General features: G+C 44.8%; 1 protein-coding gene across 26 annotated transcripts in view; it reads left to right on the plus strand.

Annotated features, from left to right (window-relative positions):
* The window catches only part of PTPRT (protein tyrosine phosphatase receptor type T), a 572,020-nt gene that overhangs the window by 149,668 nt on the left and 400,922 nt on the right, over window positions 1-21,430 (plus strand). The window contains exon 1 of one of the 26 annotated variants that reach the window (XM_083801717.1): window positions 2,326-11,566. The exons of the other annotated variants lie outside the window; for them this stretch is intronic. Coding sequence (XP_083657843.1) covers window positions 11,497-11,566 — 70 coding nt within the window. The 5' untranslated portion in view covers window positions 2,326-11,496. Of the gene's footprint in view, window positions 1-2,325; window positions 11,567-21,430 lie in introns of those variants that run through there. 26 annotated transcript variants of the gene reach the window in all.

Consider the following 21,430-nt stretch of genomic DNA (forward strand, 5'->3'; position numbering starts at 1 on the left):
GCCTAAGGTGGTGTATGGCTGCAGGGTCATGTCCTCAGCTGTCTCTGGGGACACGCAGGTGATGCTGGAGGTCGGTTTGACTTGTCAGAGTTTTGGTAGCAGTTCCGGTGGCTTTGTATCACAGCGTCCCGTACGTGTGCTTGTTCCATTGCCTACAACTTTTTTTCCCCTAAAAAGTAAGGAATAATAGTTAGTGCTGAGTAATAATGACTGAAGCTGGTATGCGATATGAATTGGAAACAAGAGTTTAAAGGCATTAATGGCTCTTCTGTGCTATAGCAGGCTCTCAGTCAAAAGGGAAGCCGAATCTCTAGGTGTAATCAGTGTCTGAAAAGCATCTCATGGCACTTTGGTGCCGTGGTGCTTGCTTTGAGTTCTATACATCTGGTCCTAGAGGCAGATGGATGGCGAGGGAGCACTTAGTGCTGGCTGCAGTGCTTCTCCAAGCAGCTGACCGTGTCGCTAGTAAAGGTCTAGTTGGCTCAGCCTCAGAGCTGTTATCTTGCCATTCGAGCTGAGCAAGTGACCACAAACGCTGCGTGGTTGGTGTTGGGCTCAGCGCCTTGTTCCGACAGGCGCCTGTAAGTCCCGTGCTGTTCAAATCCCGTGCTGCTCCCAGGACTGAGCGCCAGCGGGAGGCGTAGGGCAGGGTTGAGGAAGTTGAACAAATACTTCAGATCCCTTCTACTTTACTAAAACCTCCCCGTCCCAAAAGGGTCTGATTAAGGTGAATGCTGCTCAAAGGCAACGGTGGTGCTGGGAAGGGATGTTTTGCCTCATGGAGATGCGTGTGGCTCGATACCAGCTAAAACAACTGAATAATTTATGTTGACAATAAGGTATCATTTTGTGTATCTCAAGTGCAAATTTTTGTTTTAATTTACCTGAATTGTCATAAATTTATCAAGTAATTGAATAAATTAATAGGTTCCTGCCTGTCGGGTGGTGCTGTGCTTGGCGTGTTGAAGGGCTTTTTTTTCTCCTAGATATTTATTAGCTAGACTTGCTTTCCGACACAGGGATCTAAAGAAAACCTAGCTGTGGGTACCTATATGCAGTGTTGGCCTCCAAACTCCCCTTTAACCACCTGGTCCAGCCAATGGGACCGTCCTGGCTATGGGATATGAAGGCACGAACTGCGGGTCACTTAGAAGCTACACCCAAAGCCCCACAGCACTAGAATGCAGACAGAGCTGAGCATCGCTGGTTTTTGAAATGAATTCCCTTGTGCCCTGGAATTTTGGCTGATGCACGGCCAGTCCTTGTGGTTACTTACCAGAGGGGAAGGTGTTTGCCCTGAGCTTGAATGGCTTTATGGTTTCTCTTTTTTGTACAGATAAATGTCTTTCACAATGCTTGTAATCCCTGCAGGCGTGTTCCTGCTCCAGCAGGAGCAGAGGCAGACTGCTGGGGAGAGTTCAGGTGGAGACGACCGGGCTGAGCTGTGCTGCTCCTCCTGGAGCAAGAACCATGCCGCATGAAGACGTTGCACAGGGAGCAGCTGCTGTTTCTGTTTTGCTTAGCTGGGCCAGGCAAGTCATTGGTGATTCATGGAAAAGAAATTCAGTAGTCTGAAAACATTAAAGCTGAAAGAACGGGGTCATGTGCTTTGTTATCTATGCTTATGGGGCAGAGAGAGGGGAGAAAGGTGGCCCTTCTGTAAGGGTGTCACTGGCGAGGGAAAACAGCGCTTCTACAGGATGGTTTATGAGCAACTTGCATAACGAAGCAGTCACTCCCATATTGTATGGGTCTGCTTTGGGAACGTGCAAGGATAAAACAAGTGGTGTTGCCCAGGTCGTGAGGGATTGCCAGCCCTGTCCTGGCTGGATGCATCACCCAAAATGCTTGCTGTCTGATTGAGCAAGTCCTCCGGCCTTCCGCTCTCCTACTCCTTTGCCTCTGTGTGGTGTTTTTTTAAGATGCATTTAGGCATTCAGAGCTGAGAACAAAACAGATGCTGATTTATCCCATCTGGAAGGGGAGCTGCCGCCCTCCTCCATCTCCCTTATTGAGCTCCCACAGTGCTGTCTCTGCCTGACTGAACATGTCCATTTATACCTATTTAGCACCACTGACAAGATAGCTAACCTGCATTTGATGGATTTTTGGCACTCCCCCACTCCACAGCATCTTATTTCTTCTCTGTTGAAGCCTTTGACGACTTAAGGATTTGATCTACCTTTTATTTCCATGTGGATCAGCGTTACTGCCATGCAGAGCAGGCACATCTGATGCTCCGTGCTCTCGCCAGCGGGAGCGTGGTGCCAACTGCTGCAGATAAGGCAGCTGATGTAAGGCAGGGGTGTCTGTGGTGTGTGGCTTTAATGGTAAAAACACTTCTACATCGCCTTTGGTCATCTTTTAATAAAAAATTTAACTGTCGGTCTTGGTGCTGCTATGAATTGCCACGTGTCAGCTCTGTGGCTGCTTTGGGGAGGAGAGGAAAACGTTTTGCAGTGACTTAATGCCAGCTCTGTCTTGGTCTGCAAGCCTCCCAAACGTGCTGTGTGCCTGGGATCGTGAGGGGAGGGAGCTGCCAGGTCCTCCCTGTGCTGGTGGTGGGTGCAGTTGGTGGTGAGACCCCCCACTCTGCTCACAAGCCCCCCAGCAGGGGGGTGCTGGTGCCTGTGGGAGGACTGGTGAGGGCAGGTGGAAGGTGCTCCTGGGCTCAGCTGCTTGGGGCAAAGCCCATGCTCCTTCCTCTTAATGATTCTTGGGGGTGAAACAGCTGCTTTGCCAGAGCATCACCACAGCACTGTTGGGTTGCTGGTATGGATGGTTCAGGAGGGGCTTTGGAAAATGGGCTTGAAATGCCTTTTACTGGTTCTGCTTGCTTTTGGCAAAATGACCATAAACAGATTAACGCAGAAAGCTGGATGGTGCGTGTAGGGGGCAAGGTGGGGGTTAAATTAATGATCCAAATTTAAGGATGCTACTTATCTTTCTCCTACTATTGCAGCCTCCAAATGAATTAAATTCAGGAGGTTTATTGGCCTGTAGTTCTAAAGCATCAAAAATGTTCCCCTTGGCAGGCTCTTGTATGTGTGTATGTGTATGGTGAACAGAGGGAAATGCAATCTCCAAGTTATCAAACTGTTTTACAGTGTTCTTCTGAACTGCAGAAACCCTTGGGAATATTTATGTCTCTCCTAGGTCTTATTACTGTGAAAATTATATGTTTTTATGGGATAGGAAATATATTGTATTTCTTTCTGATAATAAACAAAACTGAAATATTAGTTCTTAGCAAAAAAAATAAAATGGTGGATGCTTTTTGGGCTTGTTTCAGTTGTTGCATCTCTTAGCGATGTCTTTTCCTTGGTTCTTCGTGCTCCCACCCGTGAGACAGAGCTTGGGTTTGTTCGATTCCTTCCCCTTGGGTTGCATCACGTAAGCTGGGTGCTCCTGCGCCTCCCTCACAGAGCTGCTCCCCTCCTGAGCAGGGCAGGCAGCTGCCCACAGCCCTCCAAAGCACCTCGTGTGTGAAGGGACAGACCAGGCTGCGTGCTGACTTCAGTGTGTTTTCCCCAATAAATTGACATGGCACAATGAGAAGAGACTGCAGATCAGAGACTTCACCGAGAAGTGCAGAGCTTATTGCATCGCAAGATCAAGCACCTAAACGTCAGCTGCGTATTTTTGCTCTGGGCTCTTCCTCAGGTTGTGTATATTCTGCCTTTCCGCATGAAAGGGTTGTTTAATGATGTGAGGCTAAACTGTGGACCTGGGTTCGCTTGCCTTTTCTCTAGGCTTTTCGGTTAATCTTAGATAACTGAGGTCGTAGAGCTATCGGAAATGCCCATGGAGGCCCTCTGTGCTTAGGCACCTGCTTGTCTGGAGCAATCAGAGCTGTGGGTCCTGTGACTTCCTTACAGGCGTAACATCAAAAGCAGCTTTCATGTCCAGGGATCCAGGCAAATTTAATAAAAAGAGGACTTGACGTGTCTAGATGCTATGGTCGTAGGGAACTATGTGATTAATGTAGGTAGCAAATTACCAACAGTCTGTTATATACAGAGGGGGTGCGTGTTCCTGCTCCCGGACTGCGTTGAGACAGAGGTGACTGAGCACTATAGGGCGTGGAGGTTTTGATGGTGGTGCTATCTTTGAATTTTACCTGCGTGAGAATTAAATTGGACTGTAAGGAAGGGTGGTGGGGAATAATCTGTCCTAAATCTCTATTTAACTGCTGCAGGTCTTCCTGGGGGTGTGACCTGAAAAAGCAGTTCTGCTGCTCCACAGATGGCAGAGATGTGAGCTGGTGGAAGGAGTGTTCAAAAAAATAGTTCCTTTTTGACTGTTTGTTACACAATCCATCTTCTGTGAAATTTACAGAAATGTTGTCTTAATTCTGAGGACACAAGGTAGTTATGATCTTACTCTTCTCCTCACTTGAAGGAGAAAGAAAACTAATAAACTGGGATCTGGGGCAGAGCTGGGAGCAGGGAACGTTGGCTTTTGGATCCATGAGCGTGGTTGTGGCCTCTTCTTCTATTTGGCTCTGTGTGTGGGAATGCCGAACTTGTAGAACAAAAGTGAGAGTCCTGTCCTTTCTTTAAAAACAAAGCTCCTACATATCGGGTCAGGGAACGTCGTGTGTTCAGCTGCTAGCTGTGCTGGGGAGCAGCAAGTCTTCCTGCTGCACCACAGACGATGCGCACCTCATTTTTCATGCTTTTTTTCCAAATGACTTTTTAAAAACTGTTTTTCAAGGATAGTGAAATTAAAGAGAGGAGGGGGGATCCTAGACTGAAATGCAAGAACAGGTGAGGACGTTTTTGCTAGCCTGGCGTGTTGCCCCTGAAGTTTGTTGGTAACACCTGGGCACTATTGTGTCTGTAGAGGTGCTAGTGGGGAAATTGGGATGAGACCCTCTAGTATGAGGCAAGCTGACTTTAGATAAACCTTTTATCAAGAAGCTTACTTGTTTTCTGCCCTAACATGCTATCAGCAAGGCATAAAGCATCATTCTGATAGTAGGGGCTGCTCCTTTTATCCTAGCTCAGTTTCTCTATAAATACTGTTGAAAGCCCTTTTTCTTCCCCAAAGAAACCCTAAATATTTTTGGAAATTGCACCGGATATTTTTTTTTGCAGTACTTTTACCATGGAAGTGCAGCTACCTGGAGAGTGAAATATTGTTGTGGCCCCATTAGTGTAAAGCTGCTCAGCTTTTGGCCTCGTTCCCCCTGGCTGGCCAGCCAGCTCTGCATCGCAAGCCTTGCTTCTGGTGCTGGTAGTGTGCGAGCAATCCTGATTAGCAGTGCCTTGTGCCACGGTTAAGAACAGAGCAGCGAAGTAGGGCAAACAAACATGCAAGTGACAATACAGTTGAAACTGCACGGGAATATAGCGGGATTAGTTTGCAAATGTCAAAGAAATTCAGCAGGGGCACTGAGGAAAACATTACTCTTAAAACTTGCAGCAGGAGTTGTCTCTGACCATCGGCTGGCGGGACCTCTGCGGAGTCTTTCGTGCATTTTTAATTAGCTGGCCCTTTCTGACTGCTTGCCTCTTGCAGCCTCTGTTAACAATCTTCTCGTGTCCCTGCTACTGTGCTGGCTGAAGTGACCCCTCGGTGTTCCCGGCTGTCCCGTGGCAGCCCAGGTGACATCCTTGGGCAGCCTTGTGGGCTGCAAGGCCCGCACAGGGTGGTTAGAGGTGGATGCAAGTTCTGGCGTTAAGTACTAATTAAGTTCCTGGACACGAACCGCTTCACAAACTCCACTTAGAGGATTTGTCTAATTGACTGAGGGAAATGGTTTGAAGTGGAAGAACCTTTCTTTCCATTAATGTTAAAATGAACTGCAAATTACAGAAGTTTGAAGCTTCTGTATTTCCTTAAGATAAAAGCATTTAAAAAAAAATAAAATAGAACTTTGAAATCAGAAACAGATGCATTCGTATGTGGTAGGGGGAGTGGGGAAAGCCAAGCTGCTGCTGAGTGGTGAAGATGGGCTGTAATGTGTCTTCAGTCTTAGGGTGTGTATTTAAAAAAAACAAACAAACAAAAACAATGAAATGAGTACTGAGAGAGAGGAAAAGCTCACCGGGCTTAGCACATGTCGAGGCACCTGAACTGAGTAGTGCAGAGCTGTACCCTTTGTGCAGCTGGGGATGCCCTGTCAGCTCTACCCTGCTGTCCTGGTGTGGTAGCAGGATTCAGCTGTGGGTTACAGAACAGGTCTGTTCCTTATGGGATGGAATATTGTGGGGAGAGGGGTGCTGCTGACCTTAAAATAGCAAGGAAGGGGCAGGACCGCCAGGTGAATGCCTGCTTTCCCAGTGACTGGGGGGAAGTATGCGAGACCTCCGAAAGCTGTGCTCTGTGCGGTGAAGTCAAGGTCTGACACCTGGCTGAAGTGTTGTCTCAGCTGGGTTCTGGTGGTTGGCTCCTAGCAAATTCAGGGTACTGCTACATCTCTCTTCCGTGGCAGGTCATTGTCATAGCAATTCCTGAGCTGAGCATTCACACGTGGTGGCTGTGTGCAGTAGCCAGGTGAGGTGACAGCTGCCTATGAGCAGCTGTGGGTGTTTCCTTTTGGTCTCTCACCGATCTTTCCCTTAGTGGTGTGGACTAATGCAAAAAGCAGGGGATTCTGGCAGGTCCCCTGAATATCAATACTAGATCTTGGGCTTCTGGAGGTGTGGTGTGTCCTCTCTGTTCTGCTGGTATAGACGTGGGTAGGAGGTAGAGGTCTAAACCTAGTTTGAATCTTTACCTGCTTTCCCTTGTTCTCCTAGGATTCTTTCCTTACATAAAGGTGTCTGTTTGTGGTCTACTGTGTGCGTACCCTATAATTTGCTTCGTCATTATTAGGCAGGAAAAGTTTCACTCAATGGGTTGCCTTGTTAAGTTGAATTACCTGCATCCTTAATAACAACAGACCTCGTACCAACGCTGCCACTGTGCTAACTACAGCAAAAAGAGGGCTTTAGATCAAAGGAACCACATAAACATACCTCCTCGCCCTCACTCCTAAAAGAAAAAGGTCAGTATATTAAGATTTGTTTCATGGAAATACTGCCTTTAGCTGTACATTAGCTGTTTTTAGCTGTACATTAGCTGTACTTAAACTAAGACGGGAGATTTAGGTTAGAAATTGGGAGAAAGTTTTTCACTCAGAGGGTGGTGAAGCACTGGAAGGGGTTGCCCAGAGAGGCTGTGGGTGCCCCATCCGTGGGGGTATTCAGGGCCAGGCTGGATGTGGCTCTGGGCAGCCTGCTCTAGTGGCTGGCAACCCTGCCCAGAGCAGGGGGCTTGAAACTAGATGATCTTTAAGGTCCTTTTCAACCTAGGCCATTCTGTGAGTCTATGATTAGACTTCTGAACGCAGACTTCTGTCTTGCATTTCTGACTCTTCCAAACCAACAGGAGCTAAGAGGCAGTTTTTGTACTGAGAAACTTGTCAGGTGTTTGGCAGCACTAAACTTTGTAGGGATTTTTTCTGTAGTCCTTTTGGATTAGGTTACCAGTGCTTGTTACAGCAGCTGAGCTGTACCTCTACAGGAAGCCTTGCACAAGGTGTGTGTTTGTGGCAGAGTAGGGGTGTGGGCGATCACTTTTTAGATTCAAAACAAACACTTCTTAAGATTTTTGTGGTATCTCATCTGATGAAAGCAATCCAAGAACGTGTGTATATTTCTCCTCTGATCAGCCAGAAACCGAAGAGGTAAGGATGCTTCAGTTTAAGCATTTGGCCCAAAAGAGCCAGCGGCAGGTGGGTGCTACAGACCTCCAGGCATGTGCTGAGGGTAGAGACGAGCACTGCCAGAGCAGAGCAGGCTCACTCTCTGTGACTGTATTACTTAGTGAGAGTCACTCATGAAAAAGGCCACAAAGATGACAACTATTTTACCACCTTCTAGTGATCCTTTTCCTTTTAACCCAGTTTACATATGGAGCATTTAAATTATAAGTGTGCACTTTTCCTTTGAGGGATGCTTGTTAATATCTGTTTTATGTAACTTTAAAATTTCCAGAAGCTGCAGTGTGATTCCACAAATTATTCCTGGCCTCCTATGATTGTATGAAGAATAAAACTCTTCTCTGTAATATGGGCTTGTCCTGATAATAGCCTTGTATTCTGCCCCCACCTCCTGTTTGTTCTGCAGCTGTTATTTCTGTTCAGAGTCATATGTAAGGAATGGAATCTTTACCTAGAGCTAAAGTGTATATTCTCAGGGGATATAAATATCATGACCCTTATTTGGGAAAGGGTAACAAATGGCACCTAGCAAATACATGCTTTGATTTTTGTGAGCTGTTTTGACACTATCTCGGGGAAAAAACTTTAGTGTGAAGCTGCCCTCAGTGGCCAAAAATCTGGAGCGAGCTGACCTGCAACGAGCAATGTCAGTGTGGTGAGAGGTGGTGACAGGGACGTGTTCGCACGTGCTTTCTCTTTATGGAGAGAGAATGCCCTTGGATTTGTGGTTCTTGGTTGTAAAAGGCTGATGGATACTCACAACTGCATCAGCTCACCCATGCCCTTAAAACAAAGATGAAAGATGCTACCTAGGGAGAACAATGATGCAATATTTACTCAGAAGAGAGAGGCAGATAAAAGGAGCTGCTTTGTTCTTTCCCTACACCGTATGATGCTGCTTTGTCTTGAAGAATGTTAAAGGAAACTAGCTGTTCAAAACAAAGCCTAAAGGGAAAAAAATAAGATAGTAAGGATTGACTTCCCTGAGGCTTATTTAGCTCCCTAGCTCTGCATCTGCTTCTTAGTATGGAGAGATGACTCCTGGTTTGCTTTAACTTAATGTCGATCTCTACTATGCTGGCTTGATTCTAATCTATAGCATGTGTTGTTACCATCCTTCAAACTGCTTCAGCTCCCTACCTTTCGGAGTTAGCTTTGTTGATACTCATTTAAGTTTTTACATACTGTTTTCAGCCCTGGGCCTGGATGTGTTGACTGTCAACCTTTGGCCTAAGAGCACTGCTGGTGTGAGCTGTTGCAGCCGTAGTTCAGTGGGCTGGGGTGCCTGTGTCCCATCACACAGGGAGATCCCTGGTTTTGGAGACAACTTGTTTAGCTTTTATGTATGTGGTAGTTAGCAGAGGTAGTTGTAGAGACTTTACTTTTCAGGAAAGAATGAAGAAGAAATGAGGACTATTGTCAGAAAATTCTCCAGCTCTAGAGGAGGTGGTACACACAACGTTCCCTACAACATCAATTAAACATCCTGTGGAATGTTTCTCCCTGGGACAAGAAGCCCCGAATATCTGGTAGCCTGACAAGTAAGCTACAGGCTGTAGCATTTAGTACACGAGCTATGTGAGAGCACTGCAGGCTGTGCCTTGTCGAACCAAACTTCTGACCAGACCCAAGTCACATCCATCTGGGGTCTGCAGGTGGGATGCAGCCCGGCTTCAGGTCTGGGAGCAGAGCTTGAGCAGCATCCTGTGAGCCAGCAGCACTGCCTTGCTTTGAGTCCAGTGGCTGTTTAAGGAAAACCCATGTCTTGCTCTGTTGAAGACCTTGAATTAGCTTGTTTAGGGCGTACCCAAGGCTTTCTATAAATGTTGCTTCCCCTTCTCTGTCAGAGCACTGCTTGGTGCGGGGTGGATGGCTGAACTTTCTGACCATATAAGCTTTCTGACCCTGTAAGAAGCCATGTATGGCTGGGGTTTGCAGGGTAGCTGCTGTGTCCCATGGTGAAGAGGTAAGTATGAGCTGGGGCAGCTGGTTGCAGCTGGGGGAGGGAATCCAGTCTTTGCACTCGGGCTGGGGCTGAGGCTTAGGGAAAACTACAGCTCAACCCACAGTGGGGTCAAGCTTGGCCTGAGATGGAGAGTACCCATCAGCAGGGCGAGGTGCCCCAGCCCTGGCGTGGCTGTGTCTGCTCGAGGCTTCTGGGCAGGTCATGGCTCCAAGGGTTAGCCATCTAGCTGTGACATAATGTACAGGTAACATCCTATAGGAAATGGGTTTTCTTTATGTATAATGTCTTGGGTTCATTCATCTGCTGTAAGGGAATGATTATTATAATAATGGCTCTAAATGCCCTGAAGTCTTTTTTTAGTTCTTATCCAGTCCCATACATCTCGTTTTCCCCTCAAGGCTGCTAAGGAAAAGCCTAACTGATAAATCTGTGGAGACAAGTAATGGGAAATGATATTGATCGTTCTTTTGGAGTGCTAACTTACGTGAATGGCCTTGTGTTGGTTATTCATATTCAGGTTGGTGTTTAGTTTTTTATACAAGTTTTGTTATGGGACCTTAGGGATGTTTGGAGTGATGGCAGGTGGTGCAGGGAGCTGGTAGGAGCTTGTTTTAATTGACTTTAAATTCTGTGTTTGAGATATCCAATTCCTGAGTGTGTCATTTCTGTCTATTAAGTATTCTTGATCTAAGTGCTTTTTCTAGCTCTATGAGGACAATTCCTTATTTCAGCCTTTTATGTCTGTGGAAGGAATGTTTTGCTGGTTAACACCACAGAAATGTGGATGTTCCTGAACGGACAAAGCCTATCCATACCTATGTTACCTATCCACACACAAGTGTAACTGGGATATAGATTCTGCTGATACATCTGCAGCATCTCATATTGCACTCTTTTGTGTGGCATTGACTCCAGCCATGTCCTTATGTGAAATTTAAGCTTTGTCAGTATGTCATAGTCCTTGGTGGGAATGATTGGTGTCTAGGACAAGCATAAACACTAGAAATTAGTCTGTAATGCTAGCAATTTAGCAAATATTCTGCTTTTTTTAAAAAAAAAAACACCTTCCCTAGTTAGGATTTTCTGTCCATCACAAAACCAATTTGCATTGCTGTCTTCAGCAGCTCTCAGGACCAGCCAGGTATGTTCCAGGTGAGAACGGGCAGCTGAGGCTGACCTCAGCCTCGCTGCTTGCAGTGGTATCGATGAGCGAGTGTAGATGCAGTGCTGTTGTGTTGCCGTTACGGCCTCTCCTGAGTGTCTTAAGCCAGTTAGACAGCTATTGCCTTCCTCAAAATTCGTGTTCCGCACCCTTGATCTACTTCGGATGCAATCACGACACCAGTAGTAAATGACCTTCTGCTATCTCTTTGTTACTGCCAATGCTAGCAGAAAATCCCTGAGTAAAGATTTTTTTTTTCAGCCCTTTAATAGATAACTTTCTAAACAGTTCAAGAAAACACTGTGCTATTGCACAATTAGCAAAAATTTATATAGATCTCTTGGAATATAGATGCTAAGGCTACTTTCAGTGGTATAAAAATGATATAGTTTGTTTGTCACGGGCTGCCCAGAAAGAATAAATGTCTGTTACTGGAATTCCTGGGAAGAGATCGAGTTGTACTTTTGTCTCCTTGAAACGTCATCTTTAAAAAGATACTGTCGTATAACTCTGGATGCTGTGCTGTATAGCCACTAACATTGAAAAGTTGGCACTTCTTTTGTAATTTCAGATGCTTGTCTGGAACAAGTGTTGTGAGAGTGGAAGGGAAGCCATTGCAGTGAAGAAATAGTTGAGGCTGTTCTGTGTGGGCTCAGGATGTCGTACTGGCTTCACCCTTGGAAATGTCTGAAGCATTGCTGTAGTGTGGGAGAAGTCACAATATTTGGTACGGGCTTTTTTTTTCCCCCTTCAAGTGTTTGTTCTTCAACATGTTGTGAAAGCGTCAATTGATGTTACTACACTTGGTATCCTGTACAGTAAGATTTCTAAAACAAATTGTACAATTGAAAAAAACTTCTTTCTCTTAATAAAGCTGACTTCTGATGTGAGATCTTTAGGGCAGGTGCAGCTGTTTGCACCGGAAGCAGGATGCTGCAGCCCCTTCTCAGCCACTACAATATAAATATACTACCACAATTAGATTGTTCTGGAGAGGAAAGGGGAAAAAAAAGAATCAGCCCAATCTTAAGGTTTCTGATGCACTTAACCCTCTGCAGCAGCAGTTTGAGTCCATATCTCAAAGTATAGGAAGCTGAAACGGAGTGCCATTTATTCTGCCATACTCCTCAGTTAGGGTGAGGGTTTTAGATTTGTTTGCAGCAGCCCTATGTTTCAGGGCCCTGTTCTCTTGCCTTGTACATGAGATATTGTTGCTTCTGTGCGCTGAAGTATCTTGTGCAGATGGTTTTGGAGTGGGAAAAACAGGACCCCAGTTATCCATGGCCTGTACATTTGTACAGACGTGACTGCCCACTTACAGCAAAAGCACTTGTGTAAAGGCAGAGTGAGTTTCAGGTTCATGCAATCACTGAACGCTGAAGATTCTATCTAATAAATAAAATAGAAACCCGTAACTACCTTCACACCCTGTGTTTTAACCCCAGGCACTCGACGTGAAAGTTGCTCTCAAAGAACTGAGGAAGGTACTGCGTGAAAGCGTGCTGTGATATTTAGCACCCAGTTGTGTTGCCTGGAGTTGAGCCTCGCATCAGGATGAGGCTGGATGCGCGGCGCCCTCAGAGCCCCAGTGTTCCCTCCCGGCACAGTGGCGCTGTGTTCCCGGCTCTGGCCGCTGAAAGCCGGGATTGTTGTGGCTGGGTGCTGGCAGCCGCGGCTCCTGCTGCAGCGTGGCTCCGGAAACCTGCAGCTCCTGGGCTGCGAGAACAGCCAGCGGGCTCCTTCCAGGCCCTGGCGTGCAGCTGCGCCTTACTGGAGTGCTGCGTGCTCTGCCCAGTGGCTCGTGCGGGTCGTTCCCGCGAGCTTTGGTGGTTTTTAGGTGTACGTGCCCTTGCGACCAGAAGCAACTCCTGCATTGCCAAGGTTTAACTGTACTTTGTATTTGCTTATAGCTACTTGGCAGGGATTTCTTTCTGCTTCCCTTGCCTTAAAAGCTTATAACCTTGTTTTTTATTGAAAATCCTTTCATTTAAGACTGTAAGCATAAAAAAGTAACTATAGTTTTCTTTCCAATTATAGATTTGTGAATGTTATAGTAATGGTGCAAAATGTACTTGCAATCTGTGTTTGTTTAAAGTTTGAGTTGTGTCTACGCGTGTAGACTCTAAAATCCTAAACTTCTAAAATCGCTCTATAGCAAATACATTGCTGTACGTTCTGCATGCGCTGTGTGTAGCCACGTATCTGTGATCATAACTGCAAAGCAGCTAAATTATTCAACAGGGATTTTACTCAGGAAACGTGGGCTTACCTTGTGCTCTAATAAAGAGTGGCTGGCAGCCCCTTGAATTTTTTATGGGTTCTTGGTACAACTGTGGTCATTGAGTGCGAGGCAGATGTTAAACACTGAAAAAACAATGGTAGTATTAAAACTCAAGCTCTAATTGATGGTTCTGTCTGCAAAGGACTAGAAGGTGCCATAGCCCTAGATGAAGGGGTTATTCCGAACTTTGGGCTTTGGGCTTCTAGTGTGGGTTCAGGCTAGGTGTCCTTTGGTTTATTTCTATGGGAACCTATGTAGGATAAGAAAGGGAGGCTATTTGCAGTGTGCTGAGGAGGGGGGAGAAAGAAAAGAAAATAGTGCTCACAGGGTGAACAGAAAACCAAGTCCAAAAGATTTCTTCTAGAAACTTGGAGGTTAGCAGAGGAATATGTGGTTATACTATCACAGGGCTATTGTATCTCTGGAAGCTCAAGAATTTGCGAGGAGGGAGGCTGTAGGTTTTTTTGGTCGGCTTTTTTTTGGTTGCTTTTATACCCAGGCAAATTTTGGAATCAGAGCTGTGCAAAAGTGGGATTCGTAGCAGCAACTTGAGCACATGGATGGTTAATCTCATATCCATTTAAACCTGAACTTTAAAATTGAAACAGACCATAATAATTCTGAGATTGGGCTCTGCTGAGTTTACAGCCAAAATAACTTAATGTAGTCTTTTTGCTTCCCCACCACTACTGTTGTTCTCAGAATATTACCAGTGCCTGTTATGATTTTCCTTCAAAATCAAAGACATTTGTATCAGGAGGCAATAGGAAGTCTCTGTAATAACAGCCACTAATGGATGACAAACTCATTTTCTTTAGTGAGAAAAGTCAAGGTCTGTGGTAACCTTGTGATAAAAGCAAGTCTAGCATCAGTTCTTCAACTTCAGCATCAGCCGACAAATCGGAGGAGTGTAACAAAAACTTTTGGTGCTAAACTAGTGCTACCAAAGCTTGGGGGAGCGAGTGAATTGCAGACCTCGTGAGCTGCCATACTGACAAGCACGGGGTGATCTTTGTCTCCTCGGGGCCTGCTTTTGTCTCTGCGCTGCTTTGGCAAGTGACATCTTCCAAAACTAACCTGTCCTATGGCCAGGTCTTGTTCCTGGTGGGATGACCAAGGTAGAGGAGGAGGGGATTAAAAAAAGCGTGTTCTGATGGGAATGTATGTTTTTTTTTTCTGGATGCGTTCAGATAGCTTGTGTTAGAAATAGTTTTGAGTGGAAGTAAATATTTCTGAACAAGAAAATCTTTCCGTCTTAGGGGAATTCATAAAGGGATTTCTCTGCTGTAATCAGGTCGTTAGTGTTCAGTGGATCCTGACACATCAAAGAGACTTTTGTGTCAGGATGCATCTGCTTGGAAAGCAAAGCCATTCTGAGGAAAACTTAGCAGGGAAGTTCTTCAAAAGGGGGAGCGTAACCCCCCGGTCAGCCTGTCACAACGTGTGAGTATGTCACAGCTTTTCCAGCCGAGTCTTCGGCTTCGTGTCTAAGACTTCTGTTTCTCTCTGGTTCAATCCCCAGTGGTGCTGTCGCAGGAGGATGTCTGGAATGCTAATGGGGTCTCCTCAGAACTTGATTTACTTCAGGTGGCCATATTTGCTGCCTTGGGGAGGCTGTGTGGGAGTGCAGGCCATGGCCAGCGGCATGCTGGAGGTGTTGGTTTGGAGACTACCTGCTGCAGGTCTTTTCCTGTGTTATTTGGTAAATGGTGGCAGTGCTTTAATAAGAAGAGGGTGGACAAACAGGTGCTGTTGTGGAAGCAGCTTCTTGACCAGCCATGACCGGCCAGATGAGGTGCCGCAGGGGGAGGCCTGTCCTGCCTGGGAGGCCAGTGTCCTGGGCCCAAGGGCTTCTCATTATGACTCTGGAAAGGGGAAATGAGGAAAATATTGCACATTAAGAACAGTTTCACGGTCTTTCAGAGAAAACAAAGATGGGGCTATGGTCCTCGTGTGCTGAAGTTTTACGGTGGTGGGTTTTTGTTATCTTACAAATAGCATTTCTATGAGTGTGTTTATCAGAAGTGTATTTGATCTCTTTCTAAGCTATAGAAACCTCATGTTCTATGCAGATCAAGGCCAGCAGGCTGGACTGAAAGATTTAGGAAAGCTTGCATATTAATGTCCAACACATCTATTTACTATTCTTATTTCTTGTTTTGTTGGATTTTGTTAAATGGCTGTAACTGTAAAAAATTCTCTATCAAGCATTTGCAGCACTGCATTAAGTTGTTCTGACCTTGCGAGTGCTGTGCAGCACCTAAAGCAGGGACACTCTGTAAATTACCACAAAAGGAGTAAAGAAATGTGGAGACAGATAATCACAATTATTTAAGTAGGAAATAACTTTGGTCAGGTAAAATGCTAACTTCTTTCTTTTTTTGTTTAAAGACCACTAGAGAATTCTCTGTAAAACAGCTTGTCTCCTGTATAAATTTAGCACAGAAGATTATCAGTTAATTTGTCTCTACTTCATAGTCAAGTATGCAAAGCTGCTAAAGCCTATTTTTGCCTTAAACATCCCTGGGCTTTTTGTCCTAATTTATTCTGTATTTCCAATTAAGCTGTACGTTGTCAAAAGAAAAAAAAAAGTTACGTCTTTTTTTCTGAAAAAGAAATTCCTCTCCTAGTTGAATAAATCCCGATGGAAGCCTCCTGCAGCCTTTACTAAGGCATTTCCTGGAAAATCAGGATCTATTCCAGAGTAAGAAACACAAGACCGGTCCTGTAGGAGCCAGTTGCAGATGACAATAAAAACATGATGTGACTAGTACAGTATTCTTATATTAGCCTGAAAATTCAAATGTGGAGCCCTTGAAAAGGAGGAAGAGAAAACAGTTTGGGGGCTTTATTGTTTTGTTGATAATTGCAGTGAAGTGTAGCCACATAGATGAATCTTGAGTGGAGTCCTTGCAAACACTGATCTTACAGGTCTTCCTTTGTCAGTAGACAATGAAGAAGCAATGGTGGCACGCTGTAAGGACAAACCTGTGAGTCAGAGGCACTTGGTCTGTGCTGGCCCTTGGGTCTGATGAGTTATGTCAAGTTCTCATCTCATTTGTAGTCTCTTCCTCTCTACCTGCCACTTCTGTTGCAGCTGCCGGAGCTGGGGAATCCCAGAACTCTTGAAATACCTTTACTGCTGATTTACATTCACCTGCTTCAGCTATAGAGGAATTAATTGCATATCTATATGATGGAGGAGATCTTTGTGCGGCTCAGGGTTAAGATCCTTAGGACACAGCAGAGGGGAAAGGACACAGCTGAAGGGGACTAAATCTTGTACAGCTAAAGATCTGCTTTGATTTCCTAGGCATTTATTTCCTAGGATTTTTCTAGGTATTTCCAGGACTTAACCTCTAGTATTTATATCTTCAGAAATGGTAAAGCCAAGAAGTAAATCTCTTCCAAGGAAGTAGAAAAAAGCCTTTTTCTAAGGCAAATTCTGAACTGAGGCTGTGATGTCTGGGATGTAGGAAGGTGAGATTGAACCCTGGGATGTGGGTGAAGTTGAGAGGCTTACATCCGTTGCTTCAAGGACGATGCCACAAATTATTTCCTTGCTCTGGGGCTACTTTTTGTCTGTCCTGATCTGTGTCCGCAGCAGAAAGGTGCAGCACCCGCACGTGGATGTGCGTGGTCCTATGGGGAGCACAAGCACAGCTTTGTTGGAGTTTCTCAAATTGACTAGTGCTTCCCTTTGCCTGGTTACTTGTGTACCAAGTTTCTGAGCCTCTTGGCTGTGATGAGAAGTTACTGGTGATGCTTAGTCATTGGGAAACTAGGGATCCATTTCAGGGTGTTACTCAATGTTAGGCTTGTTTTTTCCTAAAACAGCTCAAAGTTGTAAGAAGGACATCTTATTTCTATGTTCATGTGACTTTAATGTTATTTTTAGGTGTTTTCAAGAGTGTGATAGTGAATATCTTTTTTTAAATACAGGTAACAAATACCTTGTGATTTACATAATACTTTCAAATGTCTGTATGCAGAGGAAAAATTAATTACTGCACATGGTACTTACAAGGCGAAGGCAGGGCGCTTTCTAGATAATTACAGTACCACTGCAGAGTAAATATATCAGTCTTCAGCTGACAATATAATTTATAACAACTATTGAGTGATTTGACTGCTGTACGTTGTTATTGTTACAAGAATTATTTTTTTCAGTGGTGCTGAGCAGCTGTAGATCCTCACAGCTGTAACTGGAGCTGTTTGCTCGGTGCTGCTGGAAATCGCACCGGTGGTGCCTACAGTTCATGGATTTCTTTCTGAATGAGGAGTTGATGAACTCAGAGTTGGGATTAAAGCAAGCTTGCTTTTTACCTTTTTAATCTTCCTGCTCAATCTGAGAGGCAGAAGGAGAAACCCAGGAATACAAATCTCTAATGTAGAGTTTTGGTGCCAGATATTTTTTTTTTATTTTATTCATGGAAGCCATGAATTAGATCACTGACTTTTTTTAAAAACTAAAAACCTGTGCTGAGGACTGATAATTCTGGCTTTTCTATTCTAACAGGGGGTGCTACGTGGGTTAACTTCAGGATGTGTCACTGGAGGAACAAACAACTTGTGTTTTGCTCTGCCACCCTTCACTGACTGCAGCAGCTGTCCACTCGTGTGGCCTTTACCACTGCTGTCCCATTAGTGGTCATAACACATCTTTGTCTATCGCAGTGATGCTAAGAGAGGGCTTGCTGATTGCTTCTGTGCTTAGACTGCAACAAAGGAGGGGAAAAAACATCCTAGGAAAGGACACTACTGCTCTCTTTCCAGTGGTTCTTACGTCTGCAGTTGTCTTCAGTGACAACAGCGTGAAAGGGTGTTGGACAAAGTGCTGTGTTTTGTGACAGTGATGCCTGGGGAAGAGTTGTCTTGTTTTTAATTCCTTTCCCACTCTACCCACTCTAGTCTCTGCTTTTATAGCTTTCGCTCCTGTGCGTTGTCAGACGCTACCTCAGAAAAGTGTGCTTTGGCTAGATCTGTGAAACTTTAAAGCCATGCTTCTATTAATTAATACCATTAAGATTATATTGCCTCATCATTTTTTAATGTTCAGCCTCAGGTAACCGTTAATGGTGCTGCAAAGTATATTAATAAAAATTACTTGTAGTAATTAAGGAAGAAGTGAGGAGTATGTGGGGAGCTCAGTGGTGGGTTGAGAAGAAACGGGAGCGCAGCCCCAGGGGCTGCTCATCTCTGTCCTCGCCGCTGCGGGGCTGGCCACGGGTGGGCACACGGCCACGGAGCTGCGTGGGGACGTCCTCAGCCCCTCGCCTGTAGCAGTCTGTGCCTCGGTATCTTCTACAAAAAGGCACCTGAACAATGGGTTGATCCCGAAGTGTTAAGTAAGGATAGAGTAGTTTTAATCCTCTCTTCGTTTACTGGGAGGAATTAGTCATGGATCGTTTGTGGTGGTTTTGTTGCTTGTAGAGAAGTAGGGTAAAGACCTGAAGATTGATTCCCACCGGTTCTTTGCAGGAAGCACCTTGGGTAGCTGTTGTCAAAAGGTATCCTCCAGCTTTGTCCAAAGGCTGTATTCAGTCACTCACAGCATGTTTGGTAGCACATGCATGAACAAAGACATGAGTGGGTGAGATTTTGAGCAAATCAGGCCAATGCTGGTCTATTTTGCTTCTGTTCTATGTTCAGCTTGTGTAACTGTATGCTCGTTTACAGCTAATTGTTAAAATCAAGTGGTTTTCACTGAGGCTTGCCCATCTTGTTAGTTTTCCTAGTACATGGCTGTAAGTGCTTTGCTTATTGTTGTGCTCATTGGTGTGGATGAGCTGCGGCGCTTTCTGGTGGTGATCAGAAGAGGCAACTGCTGGCCCCTGCTTCCCTCCTACGAGCTTCAGGCACCTGTTCACCAGCCCCACGGTCCTCTTCATGTTACAAACCCTACTCATCTGGTCATCTTCATCTCACCTACTTGAACCATTAGGGAGGAGAAAGTGAGCTCTGTATCTTACTCGGCAGGTTGTCACGTTCCTTTTCTTGCCCTGGCCTAAAACGGTGGCACTTGCCACCCGCCTTTGTTTAAATGTTGAGGAATAACAACCACTAGGACAGTGCTGGACTGTGGTGCTAAGGAAATCTGCTTCAGGATACAAATGTGCCACTGGGGTGGAAAAAAAGATGACCGGTGCCCCCAAGAAATAGAAAACTTAAAATTTTGCTTTTGGATCTCCTTTTTTTTGTTGTTGTTGGCTGGAGAAGCTACGTAGCATTGTGCCGTGTCTCAAACCTTGCAATTTTGTGTTCTGTTGGTTTTTAGGAGTTGTTATTTTAATGTAGAAGGTTTAATATGTAAAGTCAGCTTCCCTGTGGAAGTCTTAAGCCCCAGAATCTTTAAACAAATGAGAAACTCTTCCCCCTCTCCCTTAAGCAAACAGACAACAAAAATTAAGACAACTGAGAACACTTTGTTTCAAGCACTGTATGGAGAATATTGGCATTTAATTGAAGATGTCTGACCTGTCTTCTAGTGTTTTCCTTTTGAACTGGAAAAACTTTGTGGCTTTATTTTTGCTGTGAACACCTTACCATTGAACCTTACCATCTACCATCTTGCAAAGCTGCTGAGAGATCGGCTTACGGATGAAAGGCTTGAACTTCATCTGCTGTAATAACGTTCCAGACTTCTGATGCACTACCGGTGCTGCAGCACTGTGTCCGTGGAAGCGATGCTGGTGCCAGCCTGTGAGGAGATGAGCTCTGTTGCAGTAGGAAACGTGACGTGGTAGCACAGTGCCTTGTGGTTTTGCGAACTGAAAACATTGCTGAAATATCAAAATGTCAAATTCTGTTTTGAGAACCTTTTTCATCAAAATGACAATTGCTATTTTAGTGGTTAAAAGAATTCAACTCCTTACCCCGATTTGGGATGCAAAGAGAGATTTTAATGTTTGAATCTCCCCTGGCCCAGAAATTCTGAATTCCCCTCAACTTCCATTATAGCCTGGCAAAAAGCTCTGGTATCTTTGATCCTTCTGTTCATCACAGAGAAATGTTAAATTAAGATAAGACTGTTTTCACTTTATCCAGATGAGAAATTCTCCATCTAATTTGGGAATTGGAGCAACAATCAATGCGTGCTTTCCAATGTAGATCTATTTCCTCTTTGATAAATCTAGCAAGACCAGAAGAGATCCAGATTGCATTATCCTTTTGGTGGTGCTATCCTAAAAGCCTAACATTGTCTAGCAGATAGGAGAACACCAGATGGCGAGGCTGTGGGCAGGGTCTTCAGTTCAGCCCTTGTCTGTCTTATGGGCAAATCGCTGCTGCTTAAATCGCTGCTGCTTTCTTCGTTTGTAAAGTGTGAATAATAGTACTTAACTCCCTGGAATGCTAATGTCCTAATCTTTCTGCAGACACTTGCTTCTATCATAGAAATAGAAAAGACAGTAATGCTCAAAGCCAGGTTTCATCATCTTTTCCTTCAGTCTGTCAGTTTAGGGTGGAATTTGAAAAGTAGTTGACATGGTCTTAGTTTTATTCCTGTCTGTAAGCCAGTAGCAGTACTCGTGCCAGCTTCATCCTGACTGGGATTGACCTTTGCTTTAAAAAAACACAAACAAAACAACTACAATTCTCTAGTTATGTAAGGGAAATGATATTTACTGAGCAAAAAGTGGAAATAAGTTGTCTTTCAAACTTTCAAGCAGTATTCTGCAATAATAGATTTTTTAAAAACAACTCTCCAACTTTTTTTGGCTGACTTGGGCAGTAAGTAGCAGAGCAAGGTCAGGGTGGGTCAGAATATTGCTGTTGTCTGGGCATTTCAGCAGCCGATATAATATTCATTGCACTGGTAGCAGCATTGCATTTCCTGAAGTTAATACAAGGCAGATTAGAGAGCAGACCTGTTCAGAGCTTCCTCCGGGTCCCTGAGCTAACAGGAACGCCTGAAACCCTCGGTCAGGTTGGTACCCGACAATGAGGTCAGCAGGGACAGATGGACATACACAGGGACAGACGGGTAATGTGGATAGATTGAGCCCATACGGGCATGCTCTCTTCTCTGCCAACATCTTGTGACACTGCCATTTACTGGGCATGATGAAGTTTGGGATGAGGCTTTTACTGGAAAGGCTGGAAAAAGTGCCAGTTAGCTCAGCCTCTCTGAAGTGACTGATATGGATCATAAAGGATGTAAATTAAGTGTGTTGCTACTGCTCCTGCAGCTGCTTGGTGTGCAGTGTTGCTTTGAATGGGATGTTCAGGCTTTTGTCTCATAAATTCAAAGTTGCAGTTCCAATTGTAGGCTCGATCAGTAACCTCTGAAAGTCACGGCCATCTGACAGC

This window comes from Anser anser (assembly GCF_964211835.1).
Source record: "Anser anser genome assembly, chromosome: 16".
Taxonomy (NCBI): domain Eukaryota; kingdom Metazoa; phylum Chordata; class Aves; order Anseriformes; family Anatidae; genus Anser; species Anser anser.